The sequence below is a fragment of the Camelina sativa genome, chromosome 8 (genome assembly GCF_030686135.1).
Source record: "Camelina sativa cultivar CO46 ecotype springtype chromosome 8, ASM3068613v1".
NCBI lineage: Eukaryota > Viridiplantae > Streptophyta > Magnoliopsida > Brassicales > Brassicaceae > Camelina > Camelina sativa.
This window is the reverse complement of record NC_141887.1, coordinates 7,723,650-7,742,997: the sequence shown is the minus strand read 5'-3', so window position 1 is coordinate 7,742,997 and position 19,348 is coordinate 7,723,650. Positions and strand designations below refer to the sequence as shown.

The window sequence follows — 19,348 nt, the reverse complement described above, 5'->3', positions numbered from 1 at the left end:
AGCAGCTGGTACCATTGATTCTATAATGTCGGGTTCTGTCTGAGATGAGTGTCGATCGACACCCAGTTAGTGTCGATCGACACCATCATCTGGAGTCGAGAGATTTGTCGATTTCTCTCACTGTTCTGCAGAAACAATTTCACCATCATCCTCATCTCTCACTGATATGGCATTGCAAGCATGCTTGGGGTTTGACTCAGTTCTTCCAGGAAGAAAACCCTCTTGTCGTTTGACAGACCCAGCAGTCTGTGCAACTTGACTCTCCAGCTTCTTAACATGAACATTCAATGCATCAATTCTTCCAGTAAGCTCATTGTAGACATTATCAATCTTCCCTTTGAATGTCACAACTAACTGCTCATGACCTTGCAAAAGTTTCTCTAGCATAGCTTCCATTCTACACTCAGAAGAAGTCTGAGGAGGCGGAGACTGATAGGATGAGTTCCCATAGGTTCTAGTATAACCATTGTTTTGTTGCTGCTTCTGGTAATCCGGTTTGGGAGTATAACCTGAAGAGTTTCCATTGTAAGGCCGTATGCTTTGCTGATTACCGAATCTCTGATCTTGATTCCCAGCTCCATACACATAGTTGACATCTGCTTCTTCATTCCCAGTCTCAGGTTGTGGCTCAAATGTCTCAACTTCAGCAGCAAATTGGACTGATTTCTTACCCATAAGAAGATTATGCACTGAATCAAGCTTAGCATTGACTGAAACTAGCTGATTTGCATCAAATCCTCCATGTAATCTCTTTCCTTCAACATCAGCTCTTTTAGTACTATTGCTGGAGACCAGATTCTCAATCAAATTCTCAGCTTGATCTGGATATCTTGTCTTGAAGTTCCCATGGCTAGCAACATCCAAGGCTAGCTGATATTCCCAGTCAATTCCTCTAAAAAAAAATACTCAGCAATTGTACTCTTGAAAAGCCATGGTGTGGATAGTCCCTCTGATAGGCTTTGAATCTTACCCAAGCTACCTTGAAAGCTTCATCTGGTTTTTGCTTGAAGGAGGACAGCTTGACTCTCAGCTCATCTGACATTGCATCATCATAAAAGTAATTGAGGAAAGCCACCTTAATTTGTTGCCAATATGTCAAAGATCCAGCTGGCAACTGTTTTAGCCATTGAGATGCTTCTCCTGCAAGTGAGTATGGAAAGAGTTTGCAGTATATGTAATCCTCAGTCACTCCATTAGCCTTGGTACTAGTCACAAGGTCCTCAAAGTGCTCTATATGATCCAGAGGCTTCTCATGGGGCAGGTTTAAGAAAGGTCTTTGCCCAACTAGCTGGAAGTAAGCTGGCTTCAGCTCAAAGTCATTCCTTTGGAATGGAGGTGGAACAATCACAGAGCAGTTTTCATACATCAAATCAGCTCTGTTGAAATCTGCAATGGTCCTAATCAAGTCTCGGGGTTGATCATGTCTTCGAACCGGGTTCTGGGCGTGGTTGGCAGCTCCACGTACGCCTGCTGGAGGGGGGGGGGGGGTCGATCGACACCCTCTTGGCGTCGGTCGACACCATCGTCTTGTTCGTCGGCTACGAAAATTTCAGCAATCACATTGCCCTCAGCATCAATCTTTTGGCCCTGCTCATTACGCAAGTGGCCCTCTTGATCCCTCAAAACACCAGCCTCATCAAATCTCAGAATGATTGGATTGACCATCTTTCCTGATTTGGCTGCTTTTCGGTTTTCACGCTCATGTTTTCCCAACTCTTGGTTTGTAAGCTTCACAGTAGGACCAGTCTTGTTGCTCCTTGTGTTAGGCTTATTAGGCATGTACCTGAAACACACAAGAAAAGAGAAACAAAAGCGTGTTAGTTATAAATAGAAAGAAAAATTTAGATGAAATCAAAAATTCAAATCTAATGGTAGATCAAAAAGTCCCTGGCAACGGCGCCAAAATTTGATATGCTCAAATTTACCCTAGAGCTACTCTCTCAAATTAAGAGGTCATTGTAGTACTTAGGGGTCGAATTCCACAAGGACTCAAGATTACACAATAAATTATAGAGTTTTATAATTAAGCTAAACAAATTAATTTGAATTAAAATAAACAATGCATATATAAAGGCTTGTGAAAATTCAGGGGATTAAAAAGCTAGGTCTAGGGAATTTCTCAGGAAATTACAAAATATTAAATCAATAATTAAATAGGATTCAAGCAATTAAAAATCAGATCTAGAACTCTAAACTCTTTTGTAAAATAAATCAGTTCTCACTGCAAATATTCTCTAAATTTAGAACTAGAAAATCCAAATCTCTTTGTAAAATTCTAGGTTAAAAATCAGCTTTGAAAACAGGTTCACAAAATTACTAAATCAAATCTCTTTGCAAGAAGTAATTTTGCTCATCAAAATGTTTTATCAAGAAAAATCAGTTATATTCTCATATGAATTTATTTTCCTAAGTTATTAATTCTAAATGGCCAATCAAGGATTAATATGAAGAACAACCTATGATGAAGATCTAGAAAGATAATGAATCCTAAATAAAAAGATCTATTCATAAAATCCCTGTGATAAACCCTGAACCTAACAAGCAAACTACTCAGACATATTTAATGAAGGACAAAACATATTTTCTGAATAATAAGCAATAGATATCAAAGGTAAAAGAAGGAGTTTAGAAATTCTTCTCTCTACAAAGAAGTTCAGATCTCTCTCCCAAAAGCTCTCAATATCTTTCAAACAATAAAAGCTGCTAGAATAAAACTTAAGGGTTTCTAAAACCCAAAAATAATATATATATGTCCTAAAACACGTCAGAGACTAATGATGCAAATATGGAAAACTTTTGGGCAGATTGTAAAACTTCCAAAACTTGGGTCTTCTTGCGGCTAAAGGGGTGTCGACCGACACCAAGGGTGGTGTCGATCGACACCATCACTTCTGATTGGCTCCATGTTCTCTTCCTTAGCTGAATTGCTCCAAAATCCCTCAAATTGCTCCATTTTGCTCCTTTCATGCCAAAATCATAGAAAACCTGTAAAGACTCAAAAACATCTTAGAAAACAAATCAAAAGACTCAAAAAGCACACTTATATCTTGGTTAAAAACCGTAAAAACCATGATATATCAAGGAGGATGTTCTAGCGGTCCAGTTATTAGTTTTATGCTTCTATTAGGATGCTAGAAAGGAATATTGTTATCTAGAACGGATGTTAGGTTTATGGTTCTATGAATTTTTTTATGCTATTGATATTGTTGGATTGTTATTGGTTAATTCGTTATTTAATTCATTTATTTATTAATATTGGTTATGTTATTGGTTGTTATCCGCTAGTTGTATTGATTGACGTTAGGATGTTAATAAGTATGAGATCATTAGCTATTATGTATATAGATATATATAAAAAACGGGTCTGGTTGTTTCAGAGGTTCTCCCATTGCATGGAAAACAAAAAGCAAAAGACATTCTTACTCTCCGCAAACTTATGTGCGGACGAGTTTAAGTTAAACGCTGCGTTTTGGGTTAGGGAAAACCCTTAACACGAGTTTTTGTCTCATTAGTCGTGTTTAGTCGCTTTTGAGAGAAAGAAAAGAGAGAAAATGTGTTCCTAAGTGTTCTTGAGTGTTCCTGAGGAGTTTGGGAGATTGGAAGCTGTTCCTGTAGAGATTTGTAGCTGGGATCGTTGTAGGAGCTTCCTGGAAGTGTTTTCTTGCTTGTTTGAGGTTCAGAATCGTCTTGGCAAAGGTAAGTGCATGACCATGGCTTATCTAAGCTGGAGATTTCTCTGATTTACTTGATTATGTGTTCTTAGGCTTGTTAGTATGTTATGTGGAACATTAGGAAGCTTTCTTATGGCTTGGGATCGAGTTTTGTGGTTGTAGGAATGAAGATCCGGCGAGAAGTTTCGGGGAAAAACGATGCTCGGCATGTGCGGCGTTGTAGCAGGTAGTGCAGCCGAGAGTGCAGCACGTGGCACGGATTGAGCAGGCGCCACGGGTTTACACGATTGCAGAGACTGGTGGAACCAGTGCTTAAACTTTGTGTTTTTCAGTAGGTTCAGACTTTATGTTTTCCTGTGATAAAGTGTTAGGTTCTCAACGCATGGGGTTTGTGTAGGGACCTTGTTGGTGGACGGGTTTAAGGCCCATGTTATGTTTGATTTTGGATCTTCTCAAAGCTTCATTACTCCGGAGTGTGCAGAGAGAGCTGATATTGGGGGAGATCCCGGGGAGCGTACAGGAGATGTCAGAGTCGCGGGAGGCAAATTTCTGAGGATTATTGGATGAGCTAGAGGGATTGATATTCAGATTGCAGGAGAGTCGTGGCCAGCGGATCTGCTTATCAGTCCAGTGGAGTTGTATGACGTTATCTTGGGGATTGATTGGTTGAATCGGCATATGGTTCATCTTGATTGTCATCGGAGTAGAGTGGAGTTTGAGCCTCCAGGAGGGAAGTTGGTTTTTTAGGGTATTAGACCGACTTCGGGGAGTCTCGTGATCTCGGCCATGCAGGCTGGGAAGATGATCGAGAAGGACCGTGAGGCTGATTTGGTTACTATATCTATGCCAGAGTCAGTAGGACAGTCTACGGTTAGCGAAGTTCAGGTTGTGGAGGAGGTTGAGGATGTGTTCCAGTCGTTGCAGGGGTTACCACCTTCTCGGTCTAATCTTTTTACGATTGAACTGGAACCGGGGACGACACCGTTATCCAAAGCTCCTTACAGGATGGCTCCAGCAGAGATGGCAGAGCTGAAGAAGAAGTTGGAGGATCTGTTGAGCAAGAGATTCATCCGTCCTAGTGTTTCACCGTGGGGAGCGCCGGTGTTATTCGTTAAGAAGAAGGATGAGAGTTTCCGTTTGTGCATTGACTATAGAGGTTTGAACCAGGTCACTATCAAGAACAAGTACCCTCTTCCCAGGATCGATGAGTTGTTGGATAAGTTGAGAGGTGCTACTTGGTTCTCCAAGATAGATCTGGTGTCGGGTTATCATCAGATTCCGATAGATGAGGCAGATGTGAGGAAGATTGCATTCAGGATGAGGTATGAGCATTATGAGTTTGTGGTGATGTCGTTTGGGTTGACTAACACACCAGCAGCGTTTATGAGGTTGATGAACAACATATTTCAGGAGTTTCTGGACATGTGTGTCATCATTTTCATCGACGACATCCTGGTATATTCTAAGAGTCCTAGACCGCTGAATGCCACAGAGATCAGGAGTTTTCTTGGTTTGGCAGGTTACTACAGGAGGTTTGTGCAGGGGTTTGCGAGCAGAGCACGTCCTATGACCAAGTTAACAGGGAAGAATGTTCCTTTTGTTTGGTCACAGGAGTGTGAGGAAGGCTTTGCAAGCCTGAAGGAGATTTTGACTATTACGCCAGTGTTGGCTTTGCCTGAGCAGGAAGAACCCTATGTGGTTTATACTGATGCATCCAGAGTTGGTTTGGGGTGTGTGTTGATGCAGCATGGGAAGGTGATTGCCTACTCTTCGCGGCAGTTGTGGAAACATGAGGATAACTATCCGACTCATGACTTGGAGATGGCTGCTGTAGTTTTTTCCCTGAAGATTTGGAGATCTTATCTTTATGGTGCAAAGGTACAGGTGTTTACAGATCATAAGAGCCGGAAGTATATATTCACTCAGCCCAAGCTGAAATTGAGGCAGGATCGGTGGTTGGAGCTGGTGGCAGATTATGATTTGGAGATAACATATCACCCTTGTAAGGCTAACTTGGTTGATGATACTTTGGGTCGGAAGCGGGCGGCTTCGGCTCAGGAGCAGGATATGGAGTTTCTGGTAGGTGAGATCAGTGCGTTGAGTCTATGTGCTTGTTCACAGGAGTCGTTGGGTTTGGTGGCAGCTGATAGAGCAAATCTGTTGAGCAGAGTGCGGTTGGCTCAGGAGAAGGATTTGGGGCTGGTGAATGCCTCGAAGGATGTTGATTTAGAGTATCAGGTTTCGGCTAATGGTAATATTTTGGTGCATGGGCGGATCTGTGTGCCCAAGGATGAGGAGTTGAGGCAAGAGATTCTGAGAGAGGCTCATGCGAGCATGTTCTCTATTCATCCAGGAGCGACTAAAATGTACCGTGATCTCAAGAGGTACTATCACTGGGTCGGGATGAAGAAGGATGTGGCTAGTTGTGTCAGCTAGTGAAGGCTGAGCATCAGGTCCTAGGAGGATTACTGAAGAGTCTTCCCATTCCAGAGTGGAAGTGGGATATGATTACTATGGACTTCGTGGTGGATTTGTCAGTGTCCTGGACGTTTAATGCTATTTGGGTTATTTTGGACCGGCTGACTAAGTCGACACATTTTCTGGCCATTCAGAAGACTGATGGAGCAGCGGTCTTGGCTAAGAAGTATGTGAAGGAGAGAGTCAGGTTGCATGGGGTGCCAGCGAGTATTGTGTCTGATTGGGATTCTAAGTTCACTTCGGTGTTCTAGAGAGCATTTCAGGCAGAGATGGGCACTAAGGTGCATATGAGTACAACTTATCATCCCCAGACAGATGGACAGTCAGAGAGGACGATCCAGACGCTGGAGGATTTGTTGAGGATGTGTGTGTTGGATTGGGGTGGCCATTGGGCAGATCACTTGAGCTTGGTAGAGTTTGCTTACAACAACAGTTACCAAGCGAGTATTGAGATGGCTCCTTATGAGGCTTTGTATGGGAGGTCGTGTCGTACACCATTATGTTGGACTTAGGTGGGGGAGACGAGCATTTACGGGGCATATTTTGTTCAGGAGACCTCAGAGAAGATTCAGGTTCTCAAGCTGAACATGAAGGAAGCTCATGATAGGCAGAGGAGTTATGCCGATAGGAGAAGAGAGATCTTGAGTTTCAGGTGGAAGATAGGGTGTACCTCAAGATGGCCATGTTGCGAGGTCCGAACAGGTCATTGACAGAGACTAAGTTGGGTCTGAGGTATATGGATCCGTTCAGAGTGATTGAGCGGGTGGGACCGGCGGCATATAGACTGGAGTTACCTGAGGTTATGCGTGCTTTCCACAAGGTTTTCCATGTGTCTATGTTGCGGAAGTGTCTCCATGAGGACGATCAGTTGTTAGCTAAGATTCCTGAGGATCTTCAGCCTAACATGACTTTAGAGGCGAGACCAGTGAGGGTGCTCGAGAGGAGGATCAAGGAACTTCGGAAGAAGAAGATTCCTTTGATGAGAGTCCTATGGGATTGTGATGGTGTTGAGGAGCAGACTTGGGAGCAAAAGGCGAGGATGAAGGCAAGGTTCAAGAAGTGGTTCGAGAAGCAGGTCGCGACTTGAACTTGTCTAGCCTGGTCCCAGTTGTAGTCCGTGGCTGGAGCGGGAATGGAGTATTCCAGCCCATCTCTCTTGTTTACTTGGTCGCTTAGGGGTGGTTGGTTGTGCAAATAAGTAACAAGATGAGGTGGTGTTCGGGATATGAAGTTCCGTGAAGCTATTATCGGAAAAGGAAAGTTTCCTGAAATGGACTTTCCAAGAGTGGAAAGTTTCCAAAGGAGGAAAGTTCTAAAAATGGTAAGTTTTATGTGAGTTAGAATTTTACCATTTTTAGTGGTTGTGGGCCTTGGAGGGGTTTGTGTGGCCTTCGTGGCGGACTTTTGAGTCATTGTGCCTGTGTGTGGCGGTCTTTTGAGACATTGTGTGGCCTTTGTGGCAGGCAGTTTAGCCAATTGTGTGGCCTTTGTGGCTCGCTGTTTAGTCAATTGTGTAGCCTTTGTGGCGGGATGTTTATCCAGTGTGGCCTGTTGAGGCGATCTTTCGGGATGAATGGTCTTCATGATGGTCCTTTGGGACAAGTGGTCTTCGTGACGGTCCTTCGAGATGAGTGGTCTTCGTGGAACGTGAGTCTATCGCCTAGAGATGACCTTTCGTAGATCGGTCGGAGGAGTGCGGGCCGTGGAGACGGTTGCACGGGAGTCTTTGACTGATGGTTGTTCGAGATTCGAGGACGAATCTATGTTGGTGGGGGAGAAATGTAACATCCGCGAACCGGAATCCCGGTTTAGAGGGTGCATCAGACCGATGCACTATGTGCATCGGTCGATGCAAGTCCGCTTATGTGCGGACGAGTTTCTGTCTCATTAGTCGTGTTTAGCCGCTTTTGAGAGAAAAGAAGAGAGAAAAAGTGTTCCTAAGTGTTTGAGTGTTCGTGAGGAGTTTGGGAGATTGGAAGCTATTCCTGTAGAAATTTGTAGCTGGGATCGTTGTAGGAGCTTCCTGGAAGTGTTTTCTTGCTTGTTTGAGGTTCAGAATCGTCTTGGCAACGGTAAGTGCATGACCATGGCTTATCTAAGCTGGAGATTTCTCTGATCTACTTTATTATGTGTTGTTAGGCTTGTTAGTATGTTATGTGGGACATTGGGAAGCTTTCTTATGGCTTGGGATCGAGTTTTTTGGTTATTGGAATTGTTATACTTTGATTACTGGTTATTATTTATTGATTATTAGATTATTGGATATTTATTGGTATTGTTATTTTCGCTGTTTGGTGCGTTTGTAGTTAGGTGGCTAGTGAGTATGAGACCACTAACTGTAGAGTATTTATTTATTTATTTATTTATTTATTTATTTATTTATTTATTTATTTATTTATTTATTTATTTATTTATTTATTTATTTATTGATTTATTTATTTATTTATTTATCTATTTATTTATTATTATTATTATTATTATTATTATTATTATTATTATTATTATTATTATTATTATTATTATTATTATTATTATTATTATTATTATTATTATGGGAAACAAAACTCGAAAAAATACGCCATCTAATTTTTTTTGGACGTTTAATACCTGCAGTTATTAAATTGGACAAAAAATACCTGGTTTAATTTCTGTTGTCTTAAAAAACCATTGTTTTATTTGTAATGGTAGATCCATACTTACGACTTAACAGTCGTTAACAGTAGTGACGGAATTGTTAACCAAGGTTAAAAGATAACCCCAGGTGTAAATAAAGACATTGTTACCCTTTTATTCATTATTATTATTATTATTATTATTATTATTATTATTATTATTATTATTATTATTATTATTATTATTATTATTATTATTATTATTATTATTATTATTATTATTATTATTATTATTATTATTATTATTATTATTATTATTATTATTATTTATTATATTATTATTATTATTATTATTATAAAAAACGGGTCCGATCGTTTCAAACACGATCTTCTCTTTAACTTGTATTCAACATTCTGATCATATACCGCTTTTCTGTGATAATCAAGCAGCACTTCATATTGCTGTTAACCCTGTTTTTCATAAAGGTACTAAACATATCAGATTGTCACTTTGTTCGAGATACGCTCAAGGCAGTGCTTATTACAATTTTCAAGGTTCATACTACCAACTAGCTTGCTGACATTTTTACCAACTTGAAGAAGAGTATTAGAAAATATTATGTAAATATTTAGAATTATGTTATATTACTTTATTTTATTGTATCTTGGTAATCAAGTCTACAATATTTTAGTAGAACTTCTAGAATTTTATATATATCTTTGTAAAGATGAATAGAATAATAACTTTCTCGCCTCCAACATTATTAAAGGATACATGATAGCCTCAGCTGCTGCGATCTTACATTATGCTTTCGCATTGGGTTTTCAATCGGGCAAACGTAGCTCTAGCATGGAATCTTAAATGCCCTATAAAGTATTTTAAAATATACTCCATTGTTCAAATAGTCATAAATTGTTATATTAATAAATATTGTACATAGAAATTTGAGAAAATAGAGCAAAAAAAGCCTGAAAACTCTTATATAATGGAACTGAGAGAATATTAAAATAAAATATGAGAGGTTCATATTCAATATTAAAATGTTACAAGATAAAAACTAAAAACAAGTATATTACTACTTAATTATTCTTAATAATTTTTTTTAATTTTTATCCGCGTAATAATGCGGGCCTTATCTAGTATTGTATAATCTATTATTTCAAATAAAACATAGTTGGATATATATATATATTATTTCAAATTCGGTATAGCTGGGGTATATCTTTGAAGTATATGTGTATTTAACAAAACATCTTAGGAATCAAGATATGTTTAAATTTGTCAAATTACTGTTTTCAGAGAGATAGATAATATCATATTCTTATGAAAATTTTTTCAAAATACCACAATTTTTTTTTTCAAAAATACCACACTTAAGTTTTTTTTTTCTAAATACCCCGAAAGTTTTTTTTTTCAAAAATACCATAAACACAAAAAAATAATTTTTTATTGGGTAGAGTTTTTCTTCAGGTTTGAATTTACAAATTTAGATTTATTTAGGAGGTAGGGTTTAGTGTTTAGGATTTATGGATTAGTTTTTAATATAAAAAATTAGTTCAATTTTGTGGTATTTTTGAAAAAAAATACATTTTAGTGGTATTTTTAAGGAAAAAAACCAAAAATGGTATTTTTTGAAAATTTTATTTTAGTGGTATTTACCAGAATTTTCCTATTTTTGTTATGTTTTATAAATTCTCTATTACGCAATTTGAACTTCAAACTTTAAATTTAGTGTTCCAATTCTTATTTCTAAAAGAGTTGTTTCAAAGAAGTTGTATATATAATTGTATATAAATTACTTGAGAAAAATACGTATATGGACATCGATAACATCTCACTGTAGCCGTCCTAATAATTGATGACTGTGGGTCGTGAGGTTTAATAATGTTATCTTTTCATACAAAACACTAACAGCCAAAAAGAGTTCAGTCTCGTCGCTATACATCTATGATCTATCTATATATAGACAAAAAAAATTAAGATGCAGCACTTCACGATGAATGACATATTTCATTGGCCTCTAAATATTGCTGAGGGTAATGCAGATAGAGACAATGTCCGGCTTTAGTACTGTTACTTGAGTTAATTTTCTATTTTGAAACGTGATTAAGAAGTATGATGAACCCAAAAAAAAGTGTTACTTAATTGTTCAAACAAAGGTTATTTAACCCAAAGTAAAATTTAAAATTAGACACTTTAATTTAAATTTTTAATGCACTGACGAAGAGACAGTAAGTTTGTAAATCACTAGTTTAGATCGAGTAGACAGACCCTATTGTAATTCCAAATCATCTACGTATATAGCTCATTGTTTATTTACATTTGTGTTCCCTTGATTTTTACATATAATATATGTTGTCTTTTTTTTTTTTCAAAATAATATATGTTGTCTTAAGAAATTATTTTTATACTTGAGATCACTTTTTATTTAATGATGTATTTTTTTACTAATTCTATAAAAATAGATAAACACAAATAGCAACGGAAAATATTGGTGTATGGCCGACAGTTTATATTGGGCTTTGTTTATGTCGGTTATTATAAACTATAATATTGTTGTAAATCCTACGAGCTGGTGTATATAAATCATTGTATGATTGATAAAGAAAGACAACAAAATATACGATCTTATCCAGCAATACTCCTCTTCATGTTGGAGTGTGAAGATCATGAGCGCCCAACTTGGAAATTAGATAGAAAAACTGATCACGACTGCGAGCCTTTGTAAAAGTGTCTGCGAGCTGCTCTCTCGTAATTCTCCTATGTCTGGAACAATATTGAGCTGCATGTTTTTATTTATGGTGATGATCTCATCATTTGTGGTAATGATGTATATGCTTTAGAAGTTTAAAGATTATTTAAGTCGATGTTTCTGTAGGAGAGATGTTTCTCTATGCATGTTCTCTCTGCTTGAAGCCTTTTATCTCTGATGTGTTGTCATAAGGGCCATGTATTGTGTAGGAGTGTATCCTTGAATGCTTCCTTGCTCATAATAAAGATATCCAAAAGAGGGTTGCTGCACATATAAAGCAAAACAAGGATGATGAAGAAGAGAAGCTTATGTTACAAAAGGCAAGAGAGCTCGATGATTTTGATCAGGAAAACCATAGTGCAATGCCTCGAAATAGTGAAAAGAATCACAACCAAGACAAGAATGGTTTTCATGGGGCAAACAGTGTGAAGACAACTTTCTTTGAAAAAGAAGCGCTTAGGATGATGAAAGCCTTCTGGCTCCCATCAGCTACACCAGCAACTTCAGTCAGAATAGATGCTCCAGAAACTCACACGGCGTGTCTAGAGGGCAAAAAGAAGCTCAAGCTTAAGAATCTCTTTACAATTCGTTTCACACAAGACAATAGCGAAGAGGATGAAAACAAGACGAAATCTTCATCGTCAAGCTCTTATAAACAAAACCCAATATAAACTGTCGGTCCATACACCAACAGAAGGACAAAATTATTTTACATTTGATTTGTTTCTTTACATTGAAAAATTTATGTTACAAATAAGTTAATATATATATATGTAAAAGTGAAATTTGTCTTTGAAAAAAAATATGTAACCACAAAAGCAAATGCTGTGTTTGATATCACATCTTTATTTAATTTTCTTGCCAACCCAACCTACCCAATCTTTTCTGTCTGATCACCACGTGGTTGTTTCATCATCACTACAAGAATTAAGCGCTATAAATTTGACGATGAAAATTTCTTCTATCAATATAATTTATACTTTTAAAAATGAAAAAATACGAACAATGTCACTGCAGATACGAATATATTTAATTCGCAACAAAATTTATTGATAGCAATAATTTATCATTTTATTATTTTATTTGATATTATATAATTTATTTTTTTGGGTTAAAATATAACTTAATTAATTTTATTTTCATTTGCATATTTTGTTTTAGTCTTCATTTTCATTTACATATATATATATATAACTAAATTTGTTGACAATTATTTTTGGAGGAAACCTAAAATTTATTCAACCAAAACTTATGTATTACATCTTTATGTAAAATACATTTGAATTATAAGAATTGAAAGAAACCAAGTTATGCTTTGTTAAACTACTATTATTATATTTTGTTTAAGGGCTTGCTTTGTTTAACTTCATGTACCAAACCAGATGGGGAAGCCGTCTTCAAACTTTAACGAACCGGGCAGTTTGAAAGAGGAGATCCTATTACGAACTATATGATTTATAATTGTAATAAGATTTGTTGACTTTTTTTGTCGAGTAGAACTTGTGTATTCTTATTTTTCTCTCTAAATTTTTGTTTCAAAGTGTATGACCCAAAAGTCATAACCAAGTGTCATTTCATGGGCCTTTATTGAAGGTTTATCTAAGGCTATAGGAGCGCTCTTTTCTGTCAGACCTCTATTCCTCCTATTCAACCCTACTGTGAGCTACTCTTTCGATTTCAGAACTTTCAGTTCGTCACAAAGAAATCTCAGGATTGATCTCATATATATTCATCATGATAGACTCCAATTCTGAATCAGTGGAGGATGCATCCATTGCCGAGTATTCGAATGCAACAATACAACTATTACCAATACCATTCGAACCAAATTTCATTAATTTACCTAACTCATGCATTTGCAAATTTGTTAGTGTCCTCATCGATACCATCAGCTACAACTTAAGGCTTTTTGCTCAACTTATAAGGCTTTTTGCTCAAGTTAAAAGCACACTATTTTTTTATTTCAATGTTAACAAAAATGACAAGCGAAACGTCATCTTTGTAGAGATAAAAAAAAAAAGGAAAAGCATAGTCAGTTAATGAAAATTTGATTTGTGTCGCATTAATATTAAATCTTTAATTGGTTGAATATATTGTGTAAAACTAATATAAAATCTAAGTAGATTACATCGGTACGTTACTCCATTATCCAAATCAGTGGCCAGCATAGCTTAACGCCTTGACTAACTTAACTCATCATTTAAGAATTAATAAGAGTGTTAAAAAATGTTCCAGATCTGATTTGGCTTCCAGATTCACGAACTCTCCTTGAATGCTCTTGACTAATCTACCAATGGTCTTTATCTGTCCGCCGTGAGTTCCCGAACCAGTATTGGAAGTCCATCTATCACCAATCGCCAAGAGAAGCTCGGGTATGTTTTTTTTTCAGTGTCAAACCGACTATACACTTTGTGTGGAATTTCTTAACCTCTATAGCCAAGAGTTTCATGTGAGAGAGGATCCACCTGCTCTGTTACGGTTTTACATTCATCTTCTAAGATTTCTGGTTATAGCTTGTTCTAGAGGCTTGAGATATGTTTCTAAAAGATTGAAAAACTTTGTTCCAATGCTTTTGAACCTTTTCATGTCGGCGAAAAACCCAGCCTATGTCTCTATCGTGGGACACTCTTTCAAAAGCTAGCATGCATTATTTAATCGAGCCATCTATGACCATCCGTTGGTCGAGGATATCGCCGTCTTTATGATCGTATCCGCTATGGTCCCAAAAGACTTTTCAAATATTGCAAATTTGTTAAAGTGGAGCATCTCTTTAGAAAACTCATGGAACCTTATCCCTATTGTACTATCTTTAGATTTATGTTGTATGAACCTCGCTCTTTTTAGGGTTTAAATGAACGAAAATCCTTGTTTGTCAAAAAAAAAAAAAAAAAGAAAAGAAAAGAAGAAGGTGATAAAACATGTCAATAATTTGAATGGTACATTTTCTTCTCTTGTTCTAAATAGAAACATATTCACAATCACATTAACAAGGGTGGACACTATCTTCTGTCTGTATCTAATATAAAATATCGTGTGTTTATGATAACGAAATATGTGGACAACATGAAAATATCAATTTATTGCTTCGTACATTACTATAAATAAATTAACATGTGGTTGATACCATACCACGTCGAAACTAACACATCTTTCCACTACATATCTGTGTTCTCTTCTTTTCTCAATTTTCTCATAAATTACATCGAGAACTAAAAGATATGGATACGGCTTTTGCATACGTTTCTGTATGGACGCTACTCGCCTTCGTGCTGACATGGACAGTATTCTACTTCACAAACATGAAAAGCAAGGCGACGAAGTTGGCCGAGACGGTGGCGGAAGAACGTAAAGACGGTGCTACTGATGTTATCATCGTTGGGGCTGGAGTTGGCGGCTCGGCCCTCGCACATGCTCTTGCTAAGGTACGTAAACTGACGTCACAGATCTGCGTCCAAGTATTAACTTGATTGTTGTTGTTTTTGTAAAATTTTTGTTTTAACCCAAAAAAAAGAAAGCAAAATATAATATGTGCATTAATGATAGGGTAACAACCCGTGTAGACACAAATTTATGCTCCACAAGTTATCTCCAATATGTTGTTTTTGCATAATGATATAGCAATATTTTGGGTTGGGACGAACAACCCTATGCTAACTAAATCTTGATTATATATAATAGGACGGGCGCAGAGTGCATGTGATAGAGAGGGACATGAGAGCACCAGAGAGAATGATGGGTGAGTTTATGCAGCCTGGTGGACGTCTCATGCTTTCTAAGCTTGGCCTTGAAGGTCAATCTCTATTTTTCATATTCATTTATTTAATTGATTTTTTTAAGTTATATTAATTATATTGTGTTTTAGTTTTATGATCAAATTTTGTGGGTTTATATATATTTATAGACTGTTTAGAGGGAATAGATGCACAGATTGCTACGGGCATGGCAGTTTATAAGGATGGAAAAGAAGCAGACACACTTTTTCCGGTGGAAAACAACAACAACTTTCCTTATGAACCGTTAGGACGAACTTTTCACAATGGCCAATTCGTCCAACGTCTGCGCCAGAAAGCTTCTTCTCTTCCCAAGTACGTTTATCTTTATTTACTAATTTTTAATTACCACGTATATATATGTTAAGAAATTTACATCAAAGAGTGTAAAAAGATTTTATATATAGAACATATATAACATGAACCACTCTATATTCAGTGTTAACTATTTGTTTGAGATGGGAGCTCTTAAATTTGATATAGGTAGAGATTAGATTCAGATTGCTAACTTATTATACAAAAGATAGTAACTTCTTCCTAATTAACTTCAAATGGAAGATTCAGGATAAAATATATATCTTTAAATAAATTTTATGAAATTCAACTGAGTTGTTTAGGATTTCAAAAAAAATATCTATATATAATTTATCAAATATTTGCAAATATTTGTGTCTAGCCCATCTATATCTTTATAAAAAAAAGGGGGGGAATTTATTAATTAAACATATATTTACATCATATTTTATATATGAAGCAATAATAAGAAGAGTATAAATATCCTTCAATTAACACCTAATAAATTCTTGAACATTGGACAATATATACTACTCTCTCTGTTTTTTACTTGTCACTCTAAAGTTTTTCACATAAATTAAAAAATAGATAAATGTATTATACCCTTGTTTGACTATTAAAATTATAAAGGATTTAGTTTTTTTTATTTATTTAATGAGGGATAAATGAGATAGTTTTCTGCTAAAAGTAACATTGGGAAAGAACAACAACTAAACTGAAACAAAAAATTAGGTCTAGAAGGAAAACTATTTAAAAACGGAGGAAGTACGTACTAAGCTTTGCAAAAGCAATTAATGGGTTAATCTATACACCAAATATTAAATGGTAGCGTGCGACTCGAAGAAGGAACGGTGAGGTCTTTGATAGAAGAAAAAGGAGTGATCAAAGGAGTAACATACAAAAATAGCGCAGGCGAAGAAACAACAGCCCTTGCACCTCTCACTGTGGTATGCGACGGTTGCTACTCAAACCTTCGTCGGTCTCTTAGCGACAACAATGTGAGTATGCTCTTTTAAATGGAAAAGTCATCAATCTTTTCCTATACACATAGAAGTGACGTCACTCACTTGGATGTATGTCAATTAGTAATTAGTAAATAAACACCAATGTACTAACTTGATATAGGCGGAGGTTTTATCGTACCAAGTAGGTTATATCTCGAAGAACTGTCAGCTTGAAGAACCTGAAAAGTTAAAATTGATAATGGGTAAACCCTCCTATACCATGTTGTATCAAATCAGCAGCACCGACGTTCGTTGTGTTTTTGAGATTTTCCCCAACAATATTCCTTCTATTTCAAACGGGGAAATGGCAAATTTCGTGAAGAACACTATTGCTCCTCAGGTAAACAATAGGCTGATTAGTCTTTGATTAATAAAAATAAAAACTCAATATATAAAATATAAAACTAAGTTGTGTACATAGATAAGCCACACATACACCCGTTCTAACATTTGTAAGTCCATGCAGATATGCATGAATGCGCATCTAAAATCTTTTAACATTTATTTTCTAGGTACCATTAAAACTCCGCAAAATATTTTTGAAAGGGATCGACGAAGGAGCACACATAAAAACGATGCCTGTGAAGAGCGTGTCCGCTTCTTTGAGTGAGAAGAAAGGAGTGATTTTATTGGGAGATGCATTCAACATGCGTCATCCAGCAATCGCATCTGGAATGATGGTTGTACTGTCTGATATTCTCATTCTACGAGGTCTTCTCCAGCCATTAAGCAACCTAGGCGATGCGCACAGAGTCTCAGAAGTTATCAAGTCATTTTATGATATCCGCAAGGTGAGCATATGCGACATATATACTAGTCTAAAACATGAACATTTGATCAAAACATATATATAACCACAAACGTTTTTTAAAATACATGAATTTTTTTTATGGTGAAGCCAATGTCAGCGACGGTTAACACACTAGGAAATGCATTTTCTCAAGTGCTTATTGCATCCACGGACGAAGCAAAAGAGGCAATGAGACAGGGTTGCTATGATTACCTTTGTAGTGGCGGGTTTCGCACGTCAGGAATGATGGCTCTGCTCGGCGGCATGAATCCTCGTCCGCTCTCTCTCATCTATCATCTTTGTGGTATAACCTTATCCTCCATTGGCCATCTTCTTTCTCCATTTCCTTCTCCCGTTCGCATTTGGCATAGTCTTCGACTTTTTGGTGTAAGTCATTTGTCTACATAACTGTTTTACATGTTTGTTAATCCTGATTTTGGTTTACCACTGGTCCACTACTATTAGATTATTATTGACATTGATATTTTTTTTTTGTTTATGGTTTTTCATGTGGATCTCTAGTTGGCTATGAAAATGTTGGTTCCTCATTTCAAGACCGAAGGAGTTGGCCAAATGTTGTTTCCTGTTAACGCAGCCGCGTATCGCAAAAGCTATTTGGCCGCAAGCGCTCTCTAAGAGCACATGTCTTAAACCGCAAAATATGAAGCACAACACTCTTTGTGCATTTATTGTCTTCTTACAATTATCAATATATACATATGAATGGGAGTCATGCTACGCCAAAAAAAAACAAAAAAATTGTAATAATATAACGCGTTTTTCGTATTGCTGAATGTTTGTGTACAATTAGTGACTTTATGATGTTTTAATAAATATAATATAGTGTTGTACATCATCTATTACTTGCAAGTAAACATATTAGAATAAATAAATATGATATAAGTTTAGAAATTTATCATATTTTTAGCTTGTGTAGAAACTTGGATCCACCAAGACAAGGCTCACGGACTCAAAGACTTAGAAGCTTAGGCGGAAGCAATCTAATGGAAAGTAACCGGTTTGATGTTGAATCCACAACACCGAAGGCTTGAGAATATGATCCAAGTGTTATTCCTTACAAGGATCAGAGACTCTACATGAAATCTAAGTTGTTTGATTCCACAAACTACCTAGAACTCGCAAGAACAATGATTTGATTCAAAACACAAAGTGTTGAAGTAAACTGAATTTTCTTATTGATCAAAAAAACGTATCTCCCAAAGTACAAAGTAATAGAGCTTAGGGGCTCTAGTACAACTTCTAAATGCTAAAATAAATAAAGAAATCACAACAATTAATGAAAACCATGACCTTTGGAAACTGAATGAGAATATCGGCCAAATTGGAAAAGTTGTGATGCACCTTGAGCCTTGATAACTTGGGGCCGAAGTTGTGGTTTCTTGGGACGTCTAGATACATTCTAGGAAGCTTCTGGATGGTCTTAAGAGTCTCACAAAAGCGCAACACTGAATAAGGAAGAAGTCGTTGTGTTATAAAGACAAACAGATCCAAATAAGGAAAGTTGCACTTTAACTTGATCCGCCTAATCAAGTGAGGTGGAGTGCATCCTAAGATGTGTGGTGAAGTCTCCAAGTGATATAGAAGCTCTCCAGGACGCCAAGGGATGATTTGGTTTGAGCCATTTATGGAAAGATCCATTTTGAGTGATAATTAACTTGTGGAAAGGTTCTCTGAATCATGTCTTGAACTAGCTCGAAACAAGGATGGCTTTCCATGATCATCCTCCATAGAATATGTGTAGGAAGATATGTGGAAGGATGTTGCCTCATTAAAAACCTTTCTAGGTAAACACATTGGGAAAAACCGTAGATAAGGGAAAAAGAGCGCAATGGTCTCATTCCAACGATATGATCTTTCAGCTCGTTGAAGGTCCGCATCACTTCTAGTTCCAGTGGTCAGCTCCAAAATATGTTTGTTTCTGATTTTTTGCACATATCGGAAGGATATCATAGTTC

At 36.8% G+C, this 19,348-nt stretch overlaps 1 protein-coding gene, 1 non-coding gene and 1 pseudogene across 3 annotated transcripts; all 3 read left to right on the top strand.

Annotated features, from left to right (window-relative positions):
* The first annotated feature begins 926 nt into the window (after positions 1 to 926).
* LOC147939788 (small nucleolar RNA R71) lies at positions 927 to 1,033 on the top strand. The gene has a single exon (XR_015564905.1). It is a non-coding gene; the product is annotated as a small nucleolar RNA R71 (small nucleolar RNA).
* A 10,286-nt stretch (positions 1,034 to 11,319) lies between these two features.
* On the top strand, positions 11,320 to 12,363 carry LOC104706716 (E3 ubiquitin-protein ligase CSU1 pseudogene; annotated as a pseudogene).
* Positions 12,364 to 14,564: 2,201 nt separating this feature from the next.
* Positions 14,565 to 18,228, top strand: LOC104706715 (squalene epoxidase 5). 2 transcript variants are annotated; one of them, XM_010422924.3, is made up of 8 exons: positions 14,565 to 14,936; positions 15,193 to 15,304; positions 15,416 to 15,599; positions 16,408 to 16,576; positions 16,704 to 16,922; positions 17,095 to 17,373; positions 17,481 to 17,759; positions 17,895 to 18,228. In XM_010422924.3, the coding sequence occupies exons 1-8, from the start codon at positions 14,733 to 14,735 to the stop codon at positions 18,006 to 18,008; spliced, it is 1,560 nt and encodes a 519-aa protein (XP_010421226.1). In that variant the 5' UTR covers positions 14,565 to 14,732; the 3' UTR covers positions 18,009 to 18,228. The 2 variants fall into 2 exon arrangements, with proteins under 2 accessions (XP_010421226.1, XP_087318760.1); XM_087462634.1 differs by lacking the exon at positions 16,704 to 16,922 and having other exon boundaries at positions 14,640 to 14,936.
* Positions 18,229 to 19,348: the final 1,120 nt, after the last annotated feature.

Excerpts from the sequence above, each read along its gene's own strand:
- LOC104706715 (XM_010422924.3), top strand. The coding sequence starts at position 14,733 with ATGGATACGGCTTTTGCATACGTTTCTGTATGGACGCTACTCGCCTTC. Across the intron at positions 16,923-17,094 it reads AGAACACTATTGCTCCTCAG|GTACCATTAAAACTCCGCAA; the intron begins GTAAACAATAGG and ends TTTATTTTCTAG. Across the intron at positions 17,374-17,480 it reads CATTTTATGATATCCGCAAG|CCAATGTCAGCGACGGTTAA; the intron begins GTGAGCATATGC and ends TTTATGGTGAAG.